The sequence below is a fragment of the Macaca mulatta genome, chromosome 17, assembly GCF_049350105.2.
Source record: "Macaca mulatta isolate MMU2019108-1 chromosome 17, T2T-MMU8v2.0, whole genome shotgun sequence".
Lineage (NCBI taxonomy): Eukaryota > Metazoa > Chordata > Mammalia > Primates > Cercopithecidae > Macaca > Macaca mulatta.
Genome location: NC_133422.1, coordinates 19,199,616 through 19,214,331, shown reverse-complemented (window position 1 = coordinate 19,214,331; position 14,716 = coordinate 19,199,616). Strand labels below are relative to the sequence as shown.

Genomic DNA, 14,716 nt, shown 5'->3' with positions numbered 1-14,716 from the left:
CACTGTTATAATTAGATATTGCTGTTATACAGAAAAGGTACTAATTTTTGTATGTTAATTTTGAATCTTGTCAAGTAACAACTCTATTTTAGTTCTATTAGTTTATTAATTGTTTGCCTTTTTTGTTTTTGGTACAGACATTTAAAATTAACACGTTTTATTAATTCTTTTCAATATTTATGACTCAATTCATTACAATGGCTAGAAGCTCCAAAGTAAATACATGTGACAGTAAGTATGCATATCTTGTTTTGAACTTCAATGAAAAGGTTTCTAATGTTTCATCATTAACTATTATGTTTGCTGTACATTTTCAATATTCCAACATAGTGTAATGGTACTCTTCTCTAACTGGTTTATGTAGTTAATTCAAGTCAGATTTTTCTTTGTATCCTTTGGCTATGGTGTTTCCTCTCTTGATGCAATGGCATGTTTGATTTTTTTAAATGAATTTTTATATCTTGCAGGCTTTTTATGTAAGACCTACTTAAGCATGACTTTTATCACTATAAAACATTACCCTTTGACCTTTTAGTGACTTACACCCTGAATTCAATTTCACCTGTTAATATTGCAACTCCTTCTTTCTTTGTATGCCGCTTTGTTGTAAATGGTCTCTTGTAAAGGGCATATAGGTAAACTGAGTTTTTTTTTTTTTTTTTTTTTTAAATCTCAGCTGACACGCTTGTATGTTAAAATAGGGTAACTTAAGTTATCCACATTCATTGTAAAAACTGATTTAGCTTGCAATTTATAAAGAAAAACTTGCTATGACTTTTCTAGTTCTTGCTATGAACTTTCTAGAACTAGAAATATCTAGTTTGAGTTCTTAAGTTCATCTGCTTAGGATTTCTTATTTCCTTTTTTGCTCATTCTTACATTAATTTCATGAATGTTTCATCTGCACCTAAAAACAATGTGTATTTTCTATAGTTTGTGTGTAGTATTTTAATTTTTTTTTTTTTTTTTTTTTTTTTTGAGACGGAGTCTCGCTCTGTCGCTCAGGCTGGAGTGCAGAGGCACAATCTCGGCTCACTGCAAGCTCCGCTCCACCTCCCAGGTTCACGCCATTCTCCTGCCTCAGCTTCCCAATAGCTGGGACTACAGGCGCACGCCACCACGCCCGGCTTAATTTTTTGTAATTTTAGTAGAGACGGGGTTTCACCATGTTAGCCAGGATGGTCTCAAACTCCTGACCTCGTGATCCACCTGCCTCGGCCTCCCAAAGTGCTGGGATTACAGACGTGAGCCACCGCGCCCGGCCAGTATTTTAAATATTTCTATTAGGTAAAGATTGGTAGTACTGTTCAACTATGAAGCATCATGTTAATGTCCTATTTTTTTGTATCAATTACTGAGAGGAGTTATGTTGAAATATCTAACTATATTTCTTGATATAGCTATTCCTCATCAATTCTGTAAGCTTATATTTCATGTTATTTGCAGCTCTGCTATTAAATGCACATATATACTATTATACTTTCTTCATGTATTAATCCTATTATATTATAAAATGTCACACTTTATCTCTGGTATTATTATCTGTCTGTAGTCTAATTTTTCTGAGAGTAATATAGCTATTCCAGCTTTATGATTAGTGCTTGCATGGTATATCTTTTGCCATCCTTTTAAACTATCTCTGCCTTTATATTTAAAATGAATTTTTTTATAGATAGCAGATAGTTGTATCAGGCTTTTTCATCCAATCAAAGAATTTTGTCTTTTAGTTCGACTGTATAGTACTTTTACATTTATTACAGTTACTTATTAGGCTGTAATTAAGTCTATCTTCCTGCTACTTGTTTCATACTTGTCTCATTTGTTCTTTTACCCTCCCTTTGCACCTTCTTTTGATAAAATTACTTTTTAAAAATTCTATTTGATCTTATCTATTGGTATGTTAAATAACTTTGTTTGTTTTAATGATTGTGGGAAGGTTTACAATCTACCTCCAATCAATATTATATATTGCATGGATAACTTAATATCCTTACAATATTACAACACCAAACTTCCACTTCCCTCCCACTGCATCTTTTGCACTTTTGTTGTCATATGTTTTATTACTATGTGTTAAAAATTCCACTATTAGGAGCAAGATGAGCAAATAGAAGCCTCCAGTAATCGTCCCCCAAGCAGGAATGCCAAATTGAACAACAATCCAAACAAAAAATCACCTTCCTAAGAACCAAAAATCAGGTAAGCAATCATAGTACTTGGTTTCAACATAATATTAAGGAAAGAGGCACTAAACAGGATAAGAAAGATAGTCTTGAATTGCTACACTGTCCTTCCCCTAATCCCTGGCACTGGCAGCATGGCATGGAGAGATAATTTATGCACTTGTGGAAGGGAATAAAAAGAGTGATTATGGGACTTAGCAATGGAATTTAGTGCTGCCCTGTCACAGCAGAAAGCAACACCAGGCAGAACTCAGCCAGCATCCCCAGAGGGAGCATTTAGACCAGCACTGGTCAGAAGGGAAGTCTCCATCCCAGCGGTCAGAACCAGAGTTCTGGCAAGCCCCACCACCATGGGATAAGGTGCTCTGGGATCTGAAATAAACTGAAGGGCAAGTTTCGGGCCATAAGGGCTCTAATTCGTGGGCAAACTTCTGTGCTGTGCTGGGCTTAGAGCCAGTGGACTTGGGGTGCATGCGACCTAGTGAGACACCAGCTAGGGCAGCCAACGGAGTACTTGTATCACTCCTCCTGCAACCCCAGGCGATGCAGCTCGTAGCTCCGGAAAAGACTCCTTCCTTCTGCTTGAGAGAGAAGAATGAGAAGGACTTTGTTTTGTATCTTGGATGCCAGCTCAGCCACCTCAGAACACAACACCAGATATAACAGATTCCTAAGGTTCCTGACTCCAGGCCCTGCATCCCAGACAGCTTCTCTGGACCCACCCAGAGACAAGGGAAACTCATTGCCCTGAAGGGAAGGACACAAGCCTCGCTGATTCATCACTTGCGGACTGCAGAGCCCTTGGGCCTTGAGGGAACATGGGCAGTAGCCATACAGTGATCCCTGTGGACCTTAGGCAAGACCCAGTACTACGCTTGCTTTGGATCTCACCCAGCACAGTCCCAGTGGTGGTGCCACAAAGAGGCATGTATCACCACTCCCCCAGCTCCAAGGCAGCTCAGTACAGACAGGGAGAATCTCTTTGCGTGGTGGAAATTAAGGGAAGAGAACAAGAGTCTACGTCTAGTAATCCAGGAAGTTCTCCTGGATCTCACCCAAGAACACCAATGTAGTACCTCATTGAGTCTGCAAGAGCCATAGGGCTTGGGGTGTTCCCTAATGTAGATACGGCTGCAGTGACCAAAGACTTAATTCACAACACCCAAGTCCCCTTGAATACTTGGAAAGCCTTCATAAGAAGGACAGGTACAAGGCCCAGACTGTGAAGACTATAATACCCACCTCGTCAATGCCCAGACACTGATGAACATCTACGAGCATCAAGACCATCCAGGAAAACATGACCTCACCAAACGAATTAAACAATGCACCAGTGACCAACACGGAGTGACAGACATATGTGACCTTTCAGACAGAGAAACCAAAATAGTTGTGCTGAGGAAGTGCAAAGAAATTCAAGATAACACAAAGAAGAGATTCAGAATCTTGTTTTTTGTTTTTCTGAAACCGAGTTTCACTCTCGTTACCCAGGCTGGAGTGCAATGGTGCGATCTCGGCTCACTGCAACCTCCGCCTCCCGGGTTCAAGCTATTCTCCTGCCTCAGCCTCCCGAGTAGCTGGGATTACAGGCAGGCACCACCATGCCTGGCTAATTTTGTATTTTTAGTAGAGATGGGTTTCTCCATGTTGGTTAGTCTGGTCTTGAACTCCTGACCTCACGCGATCCACCTGCCTTGGCCCCGCAAAGTGCTGAGATTATAGGCATGAGTCACCGTGCCCGGCCGAAATTCAGAACCTTATCAGATAACTTTAACGAAGAGCCTGAAATAATCAAAAAGAATCAAACAGAAAGTCCAAAGCTGAAAAACACAAGTGACATGCTAAAGAATGCATCAGAGTCTCTTAGTTGCAGAATTAATCAAACAGAAGAAAGAACTACTGAGATTAAAGACAGGATATTTGAAAATACACAGTAAGAGGAGACAAAAGAAAAAGGAATTAAAAAAATGAAGCACACATACAAGATCTAGAAAATAGCCTCAAGGGAGCAAATCCAAGAGTTGCTGGCCTTAAATGAGGAGGCAGAGAGAGATTAGAGTAGAAAGTTTATTCGAAGGGATAATAGAGAACTTCCCAAACCTAGAGAAAGATATCAATATTCAAGTACAAGAAGGTTACAGACCACCAAGCAGATGTAATCCAAATAAGGCTATCTCAAGACCTTTAATAATCAAACTCCCAAAGGCCAAAGAAAAAGAAAGGAATGTAAAAGCAGCAAGAGAAAAACAACTTACAAAGGAGCTCCAATACTTCTGGCAGCAGACTTTTCAGTGGAAACCTTACAGGCCAGGAGAGAGTGGCATGACATAAAGTGCTGAAGGAAAAAAAAACTTTTATCCTAGAATACCGTATGCAGTGAAAAGACCTTATAAACATGAAGGACAAATAAAGGCTTTCCCAGACCAAAAAAACAAAAAAACAAACAAAAAAAGGACTTCATCAACACCACATCTGTCCTACAAGAAATGCTAAAGAGAGTTCTTCAGTGTGAAAGAAAAGGATATTAATGAGCAATAAGAAATCATCTGAAGGAACTAAACACACTGGTATTACTAGGTACATAGAAAAACACAGAAAAATATTGTAAACTGTAACTGTGGTGTGTAAACTACTCATATCTTGAGTAGAAAGAGTAAAAAGATGAACCAATCAAAAATAACTACAATAACATTTCAAGTGACAGACAGTATAATAAGATATAAGCAGAAACAACAAATATTAGAAAGCAGGGCAATGAAGTGGAAGAGTAAAGAGTTTTTTGTTAGTTTTCTCTTTGCTTGTTTATTTAAACAATCCATGTTAAGTTGTTGTCAGTTTAAAATAATGGAGTATAAGAAGCTTGGAAGCTTCATGGTAACCTCAAGTCAAAAAACATACAACAGATATACAAAACATAAAAAGCAAGGCATTAAAATATACCACCAGAGAAAATCAACTTCATTAAAAGAGAGATAGGAAGGAAGGAAAGAAGGAAATGAAAACCACAGAAGAACAAGAAAGCAAATTTCAAAATGGCAGAGTAAGTCCTTATCAGTAATAACATAATGTAAATGGACTATGGTCTCCAATCAAAAGTCACAGAGTGGTTGAATGGATTGAAAAAAACAAGACCCAAAGATCTGTTGCCTACAAAAAAATTACTTCATCTATAAAGCAGACATAGACTGAAAAAAAGAAAGAAAAAGATACTCCATGCCAGTGGAAACAAACAACAAAATAGGAGTAGCTATACTTATTTATACCAGAAAAAATAAGATTTGAAGGCAAACATAAAAAGAGACAAACAAGTTCAGTATATAATGATAAAGGAGTAAATTCAGCAAGAGGGTATAACAATTGTAAATATACATGCACCCAACATTGCGGCACCCAGATATACAAAGCATTATTAGAGATAATGAGAGAGATAGGCCCCGAAACAATAATAGCTGGAGGCTTTAACCCTCTACTTTCATCACTGGACAGATTTCCCACAGAGAAAATTAAAAAAGAAATATTGGACTTAATCTACACTACGGACCAATTGCAAATGCACCTAATCAATATTTGTAGAGTATTTCATCCAATGGCTGCAGAATAAACATTTTCTCTTCAGCACATAGATCATTCTCAAGCACAGACCATATGTTAGGACACAAAAAAAGTCCATAAAATTTTTTAAAAATGAAATTATATCAAGTATCTTCTTTGACCGCAAAGGAATAAAACTAAAAATTGTAACAAGAAGAATTTTGGAAACTATACAAACACATGGAAATTTAACAGTATGTTCCTGAATAACCAGTGGGCCAATGAAGAAATTAAGAAGGAAATTAAAAAATTTATTGAAACAACTGAAAATGGAAACAACATACCAAAACCGATGGGATACAGTAAAAGCAGTAGTAAAAGGAAAGTTTATAGCTGTAAGTGCCTACATAAAAAAGTAGAAAAGCTTCAAATAAACAACCTAATGATACATTTTAAAGAACTAGAAAAGCAAGATGAAACCAAACCCAAAATTAGTGGAAGAAAATAAATAAAGATAGAGCATAAATAAATGAAATTGAAACAAAGAAAAGTACAAAAGAGTGATGAAACAAAAGGTGATTTTTTGAAAAGACAGACAAAATTGACAAACCTTTAGCCAGACTAAGAAAAGAACCAGAAGATCCAAATAAATAAAATCAGAAACGAAAAAGGAGACATTACAGCCAGTACCCCAGAAATTCAAAGACGCATTACAGGCTACTATGAGCAACTATAAACTTAGAAGAAATGAATAAATTCCTAGACACATGCAACCTGCCAAGACTGAACCATGAAGAAATTCAAAACCTGAAGAGACCAATAACAAGTAATGAGATCAAAGCCATAAAAAAAGTCTCCCAGCTAAAAAAAGCCAGGAACTGATGGCTTCACTTCTGAATTTTACCAAACACTTAAGGAAGAACTAGCGCCAATTCTACTCAAACTATTCCAAGAAATATAGGAGAAGGGAATACTTCCACGTTCATTCTATGAGGCCACCAGTATTACCCTGATATCAAAACCAAAGACAGATTAAGAAAAAGCAAAACAAAAATACAGGCCAATATCCCTGATGAACAGTGATGTAAAAATTCTCAAAATAATAGGGAAAAGAATAGAAAAAGAAAATGATCATAAAGAATTCTTCCTTTTTGGCCAGGCGCAGTGGCCAAAAGCACTTTGGGAGGCCGAGGTGGGTGGATCACGAGGTCAGGAATTTGAGATCAGCTTGGCCAACATGGTGAAACCCCGTCTCTACTAAAAACACAAAAATTAGCTGGGCGCGTTGGCAGGTGCCCATATTCCTACCTACTCAGGAGACTGATGCAGGAGAGTTGCTTGAACCCAGGACGCAGAGGTTGCCGTTAGCCAAGATCGCACCACTCTACTCCAGCCTGGGTGACACAGCAAGACTCCATCTCAAAAAAAAAGAAAAAAAAAAAGAATTATTCCTTTTTGTACCCATTTCTTACAGTGCATTAAGCTGGGGATAAATCTTCTCTATTTTCATTTATTTCAAAACATTTATTTCACTTTCAGTTTGAAAGATACTTTTTTTCCGATCGATCACTTAAAGTTGACATTGTTTATATACTTAGCTTTTTAAAGGTGATGATATTCTACTGTGTTCTGGTCTGTGCTGTTTCTAACGAGAAGTCAGTAGTAATGCCATTGTTCCCTGCAAATGTCTTTAAAAAATTATCTCTTTATCACTGGTTTTCAATAATTTGATTATGGTATGATTTGGTATTTAATTTCTTGGGTCTGAGGGTTCCTATTTGCCATAACATTTAGAAAAAATTCCCCTTTTATTCAAATTTTTCTGCTTCAATTACACTATGATATCTAATTATACACGTTAGACTGCTTAGTATTATCTCACAATTCTCTAAGACTCCATTTATTTTCCAGCCTTTTAATTTTTTTCTATCTGTGCTTCAGTTTCTATTGTCCTCTCCTCAAGTTAACTGATCTTTCTCTCTGGAGTGTTCAACGGGCCTATAAGACAATCCAGTGAATTTTTCATTTTATATACTGCATCTCTGAGTTCTAAAATTCTAATTTTGTAAAATCCCCTATTTGTTCTCTCAGGGTCATGTTTTCCTTTAAATTCTTGAACATATTTTTAACAGCTTTTTAAAAACACCTTATCTGCTAATTCTGTAAACTTTATCATTTGAAAGCATGTTTCTATTGACTGATTTTTTTTTTTTCCAGGTTTGGCTCATATTTTCCTGCTTTCCCACTGCAATAGTATTTTATTGCATGCTTAGCATTATAGATGTTAGCATTATAGACTGCATGCTTAGCATTATAGATGTTGATTGTCTGTAACTGTCATCTTTAAGTATGTTATGTTTTGTTCCGGAAGGCAGTTAATTTAATTACAGATCAAGTGGATCATTTAGAGGCTTGATTTTAAGCTGAATTAGTATGAATATAAAGTTGCTCTGATGGTTAATTTTAAGGGTTAACTTGACCGGATAAGGGATACCTAGTTAGTCGATAAAGCATAATTTCTGGGTGTGTCTGTGAGGGTGTTTCCCCAAGAGATTGGCATGGAAGTTGGGAGACTGAGTGAAGAACATTCCCCATCAATGGGGCGGGCTCCATCCAATCAGCTGAAGGCCTGAATGGAACAAAAAGGTAGAGGAACAGCAAACTGCTCTTTTTCTCTCCTGCAGCTACGATACTCTTTCTTTTCCTTCCCTTGACATAAGAATTCCAGGTTCTCCAGCCTTTGGGGATTAACCCTGCTTTTAAGGTTTGGACTTTCTGAGTCTCTAAAGCATTCAGTTCACAGCTGTCCAGTAGTTCTTTTCCTGGTAGTTTTTTTTTTTTTTTTTTTAATTTTACCCCAAACTTGCTTTATTTTTGTCTATATGGATATTCCTGATAGTACAGGTGAATAAAAGAAGGTAGTTAAAAGAAAAAAAAAATATTCAATTTCTCTCAAAAAAATTGCTCCATTATAGGTACATGCTTTATTTCTAACATATTATTTCTATAATGGAGGAAAAACCTTGAATAAAAGCGTTATCAAATCTTATCCACTTTCCCATATGCTCACTTTAGGAAACATCTGCATTCTCTTTATTTCTTAAGTTATTATGGAAGTAACTGTGACTCAATAGCAAAGATTCATTGAGAACATTTTATATATACACAATTGTGGTTTCTATAGTCCAAACTCTATTTTTGTACTGCTATAAGGCGAATATTTGGAAATTTTGTATTGAAAATAGAACAACAAGCTTCAAATTCACTCTAAAGGGAAGACTTCTTTAAAACCATTGTCTTTCTCTAATCCTTTCCTTATTTCCTATACCACCTTGTTTCCTAGCTATTTAAATGTATTCAATACCTTATTCAAAGGCTGAGGTGCTCAATCAAAATCTCTGAAAGTCAATCAAACGAAGACAAGACAAGAAAAAGGGAGACACGAGTTACAGGTGTCCCAAAGATATTGCAACTATGAAGATAAACAAAGTTCAGGAGAAGAGAATATGAAAAAAAAAAAAACAGATAGTATACGTGCAATTAAAAAATCTGCTTTAGGCCGGGAGTGGTATCAAGCCTGTAACTCCAGCACTTTAGGAGGTCAAGGTGGGCAGATAATTTGAGGTCAGGAGTTTGAGACCAGCTTGGCCAACATGGAGAGGACCCATCTCCACTAAAAATACAAAAATCTGCCAGGTGTGGTGGCATGCACCTGTAGTCCCAGCTACCTGGGAGGCTAAGGCAGGAGAATCACTTGAACCCGGGAGATGGAGGCTGCAATGAGTTGAGATTGTGCCACTGCACTCCGACCTAGGTGACAGTGCCAGACTCCGTCTCAAAAAAAATAAAAAATAAAAATCTCCTTTAATGTTAAATCTTTTTTTTTCTGAGATGTAGTCTTGCTCTGTCACCCAGGCTGGAGTGCAGTGGCGCAATCCCAGCTCCCTGCAACCTCTGCCTCCTGAGTATCTGCCGGGTTCCCTGGCCCGGGGGTTGGGGACCCCTGCTTCACAGCATCTGGGCTATATGTCATCTTTTAAAGTATATTAAAACCTCTCTTCAATCATTATTGCATTCAAACGATTCTCCTGCCTCAGCCTACCAAGTAGCTGGGACTACAGGCATGCACCACTACACCCAGCTCATTTTTGTATTTTTAGTAGAGACAGGGTTTCACCATGTTGGCCAGGCTGGTCTTGAACTCCTGACCTTGTGATCTGCCTGCGTCGACCTCCCAAAGTGCTGGGATTACAGGTGTTCAGAGAACCACCGCGCCCGGCCTGATGTTAAATCTTAAATGTGTAAAATGCCCTATATTTTCAAAGCAATCCTGATTTTGAAAATAAGTAGCTAAATTTATACTATAATTTCTGTTCGTCTAAACAAATATTGAAAATTATGTTGCAGATCACATTTAATTTTCAAATACTTTGCAAATAACATTTAAAAATATTTCTGAATGAAAACAAAGGTAAATAGGTACTAAGAAATTTCAAATTCTTGTTTGTAGTATTAATACTTATATAAATAATATGCATATCTCAATTTTAAATGTCATTATAAATAGCAAGAATTCATAATAGGATGTTAGGCACATATCATAAAATAATTTTAAAAACTGAATTAAAAATTCACATTTAAAAAAAAGTACCAAAACTTTTTCATTTGTCTGATAACAAAATAACAAAGTTTACATTTTAACTGTTAGACAATAGGACAATAAAAGTAAATGAGAAACTAAAATATTCTCAATAATGGAAGACAAACATTTAATTAATTTCAAAAATGATTTAAGCTTAGGAAATTTGACAAGTTTCTGAGGCAAAGAACTCAAATAGATCCGTATACAATACTCAATCCCATCGCTGGTTCAACAGTGTTTTTTAAAACTGTTACCAAGACTAAGAAAGAAAAATAAAATTCTAGAAGAGCCTAAGAATGTATAATTTCGAAATTTTGTGGAATGTTGCCGAACTGCCCTTTGAAAAGATTGTACTAATTTATACTGTCATTAAAAAAGTGTGAAAATGCCCATTTTCTCAGACCTGTTCCATTAGTATATAATAAATGTTTTATTGTCAGCAGTCTGATAGATAAAAGTTCTCATTGCTTCAGTTTGCATTTGTTGGTAATTACCATTTCCTCAGATATTTACTTGCCATTTCCATTACTTCTGTGAGTTGTCCAAATATTCGGGGCCTGTTTTTCTACAATCTGTATTAATTTATAGGATCTTACTACATATTAAGGATAATATATTAAGGATAATTTATCTGTTACATACTTTGCAAATATTTTTCCATATTATTGTTTATATTTTAACTTAGCTTATATTATCTTTTTCTGTAAAAACCTTAAAATGTTACAGAGCCAAATCTGTCCATCTGTTTCCTTTATAGCAGCAGTTCCCAATGTTTTTGGCAGCAGGGACTGGTTTTGTGGAAGACAATTTTTCCGTGGACGAGAAGCTGGGGGATGGTTTTGGGATGAAACTGTTCCATCTCATAAGGAGCACACAACCTAGATCCCTCCAGGCACAGTTCACAGTAGGGTTCGTGCTCCTAACAGGTGGGGTCCCTTGCCCGGGGGTTGGGGACCCCTGCTTCACAGCATCTGGGCTACATGTCATCTTTTAAAGTACATTAAAATCTCTTTTAAATCATTACATTATGAAAAGAAAAACAATATACTTCACATGTAGTGACACTGCTAATAACATTCAAATATTACGTACTGAGACATGGTTAAGTTAAAAAGCATTACAGGTATTTAGTTAAAAATTTAATAATTTAAGAAGCACATTGGCCGGGTGAGGTGGCTCACGCCTGTAATCCCAGAACTTTGGGAAGCCGAGGTGGGTGGATCACGAGGTCAGGAGTTCGAGACCAGCCTGGCCAATATGGTGAAACTCCATCTCTACTAAAAATACAAAAATTAGCTGGGTGCAGTGGTGGGCGCCTGTAATCCCAGTTACTTGGGAGGCTGAGGCAGGAGAATTGCTTGAACCTGGGAGGCAGAGATGGCACTGAGTCAAGATCACTGCACTCTAGCCTGGGCAACAGAGCAAGACTCCATCTCAAAAAACAAAGAAAAAAAAAGAAGCACATACAAACAACCTGAGTCACAGCATAACAGTTTCTTTGGTAATCTCTTAAGTCTTCAGAATTCTGGTTATGTAAACAGTATAATATCTTTTAGGATAATACAATATAAAGGTCACAGAAAAACACTAAATTCATTTACTCTAGTCACTCACCTAAAATGGAACTTTCCTAAGTCTGTGTCTGAGAAAAAAAAAAATGGTCCATTGATTTCCAGCCAATTTTAATCGATACCAAATTCTGCATGGTGAGTTAAAAAGCTGCTTCCTTGCTCTATTTTTTGCTGTAGTTCTATGCTCAAGAACAGAAAATAAGTATATCTCCTCTATAACATTACATTCTTTTAGATGTCTGAAATGTTTTCTTCAATAGTTCTTTCCTTACTGTACATTGTAAATATTTGTTCACATGTTTAACTGACCTATTAGTTTATAAGCTCCATGAAAACAGTGCAAATGTCTTTTAAACCTTAACTCCTAGTGCCTGTTACATAGAAAACACTTACTGCACTGCTGTTTGAATAGAAAGAAAAAAAAGTGTAGATAATGTTGCCTAATTTCTTACCTGGCAATAGACAGGTAAAAAAAATAGACAATTTTGCCAATATTTTTCTTAAAATCAAGAAAGATTATATAATCTGTTTCTTCTAATTGTTATATTCTAATATTTTCATGTATGATTCTGTGTCCTGAATACATTCCTGATAAATGATACTGAGTAATTTTATATCTACAGAAAACTACCTTAGATTCAAAATAGTCTATAAATCAGTTCATCTGCATTGCATAATGAATATATTATTGATTTTCCATAACATATTCAACATTATTCTAACATGTTTGTTAACATAAAGGTATTTGGTATTACAGCTACATAGCTTCAATTATATTCAAAGTAATTTTAAAAATCATTTACTAATTAGAGATTTTGGAGTGACGTATAGACATGGAATAAGTACAGACATGTTCAGATCACATCCTTCGGTGTGCTGAGGCAGACGAAAGGTTGAGAACTACAGATTTTCAACGGTAAATCGCCTATTCTTGAAAATAACTTTTTTTCCAAAAAACGTACTTGATATTTAAAAATATGTGAATCTTTACCAACTACTTGGGACCAAAAATACTTACTTCACTGTGGCACTTAGAAGAAAGTTCAGCTGTGGTATTAATAGGTTGTCTGGGGCTGACAGATAACGATCAAACTGAACCTAAACGAAATAGAGAAATACAAAATATAAAGTACATATATGTGCTAACAAACATCTCAAATATAAACATATCTTTTTTTTTTTTTTTTTTTTTTTTGAGGCAGAGTCTCACCTTGTCGCCCAGGCTGGAGTGCAATGGCACAATCTTGGCTCACTGCAAGCTCCGCCTCCCGGGTTCACGCCATTCTCCTGCCTCAGCCTCCTAAGTAGCTGGGACTACAGGCGCCCGCCACCGTGCCCAACTAATTTTTTTGTATTTTCAGTAGAGACGGGCTTTCACTGTGTTAGCCAGGATGGTCTCGATCTCCTGACCTTGTGATCCGCCCGCCTTGGCCTCCCAAAGTGCTGGGATTACAGGTGTGAGCCACTGCACCCAGCCAAACATATCTTTTAAGAATTAAAATACTTGAGAAAAATTCCATACTCCAAATAACTAGATTGTTGTGTTCAAACTGTGTAGTATTTCGTAAACATTCTACCTAAAACTCCCTAAAACTGTCAAATCTGTAATGTAGTCAATATTAGCAATATTTACTTTTAAAATCCTGAATCCAAACCATTCATTTTAGTCTTCCTCATAAAGCTTTTAAGTAATAATATTAACAAAAAGTAAAGTCATCAGGTTTCAGGTCTACCTGTTTCTTGATTTTACTATATTTATTCATTTGTTCATTAATCCATTCATTAGTTCAACTAATACCTACCATTGAAAAGGTACTATATTAAGTAATGGAAGTATTAAAACGAGCAAAAAAAAGGATAGTCCCTAGCTTCATAGAGCTTATGACCTAGCAAGAGAGGTGTTAAACAGGCAGTAATATAAATAATATAAAATTACAAACTTTGTTAAATGCTATTAAGGAACAAAACAAGGTACTATAAAGAATAAATTAAGGACCTAGTCTGTGGATTTGGCAAAAGCATCTCTCAGGAAAGGACATTTGAAGTGAAACCTTAAAGCTTAATATACATTAAGTAAGTGAATAGATGGGTGGGGAGGTTCAGGGAGAGGAGACAGCATGAAGGCTCGAGGTGGGAAGGAAAACAGCTAGGTAAGTAGAGATCATGTAGGACTGGTAAGCTTATTTAAGATTTTAATAATTTTAAAAGCATTAGTAAACCATTTAAGTTAAGTAAGGGAGAAGTCTGATTTAAGTTTTAAGAAGCTCACTCTGGCCATAGGAAGAACAGAATGGAAGATTGCAATAATAGATGCAAAGACACCAATTAGGTACCTTAGGCACCTACTGCAGCATTTTTAGACTATGGGGCAATCAAGATGAAAGAAGTAAAGATATTTGAGGACCATCAGGACTTGGTTACTGATAGAATGAAAGGATTGACTCCCAGATTTTGGATCTGTATAAATTAATTCACTACATTATCGTAACACAAAACTGTACTCTTCATTCATTTGTGTAGTAGCTGCATCTCTTACTAGATCATATCTGTTTTCATCCCAGTTCTTAGTATGATGCCAAGAAATAGCAGAAACTTGGTTAATAACTATTTAAATGATAAATGGATAGAAGGTCTTACAATTTTCCGAGTTAATAATGCCTGGAAAAGGACTTAGGTTTGGGGTGGAATGGGCAGAGTTAGTTTTGGACATGCTGAATTGAAGTGCCTTAGAAACCCCTAAATGGAGACAACAAATGGTTGTATATAATCATGTATTAAATACAAAACTC

At 36.3% G+C, this 14,716-nt stretch overlaps 1 protein-coding gene across 5 annotated transcripts in view; it reads right to left on the bottom strand.

Moving 5' to 3' along the window:
- Positions 1-14,716, bottom strand: part of COG6 (component of oligomeric golgi complex 6) — a 101,676-nt gene that overhangs the window by 15,080 nt on the left and 71,880 nt on the right. Inside the window, exons 18-20 of one of the 5 annotated variants that reach the window (XM_077974395.1) lie at positions 12,946-13,025; positions 3,426-3,548; positions 947-2,761 (exon numbers count right to left, since the gene is read on the bottom strand). In XM_077974395.1, the coding sequence (XP_077830521.1) occupies positions 3,464-3,548; positions 12,946-13,025 (165 nt within the window). In that variant the 3' untranslated portion in view covers positions 947-2,761; positions 3,426-3,463. Of the gene's footprint in view, positions 1-946; positions 2,762-3,425; positions 3,549-7,027; positions 7,133-11,955; positions 11,999-12,945; positions 13,026-14,716 lie in introns of those variants that run through there. The other 4 variants (XM_077974394.1, XM_077974397.1, XM_028837516.2 and 1 more) reach the window with 4 other exon arrangements.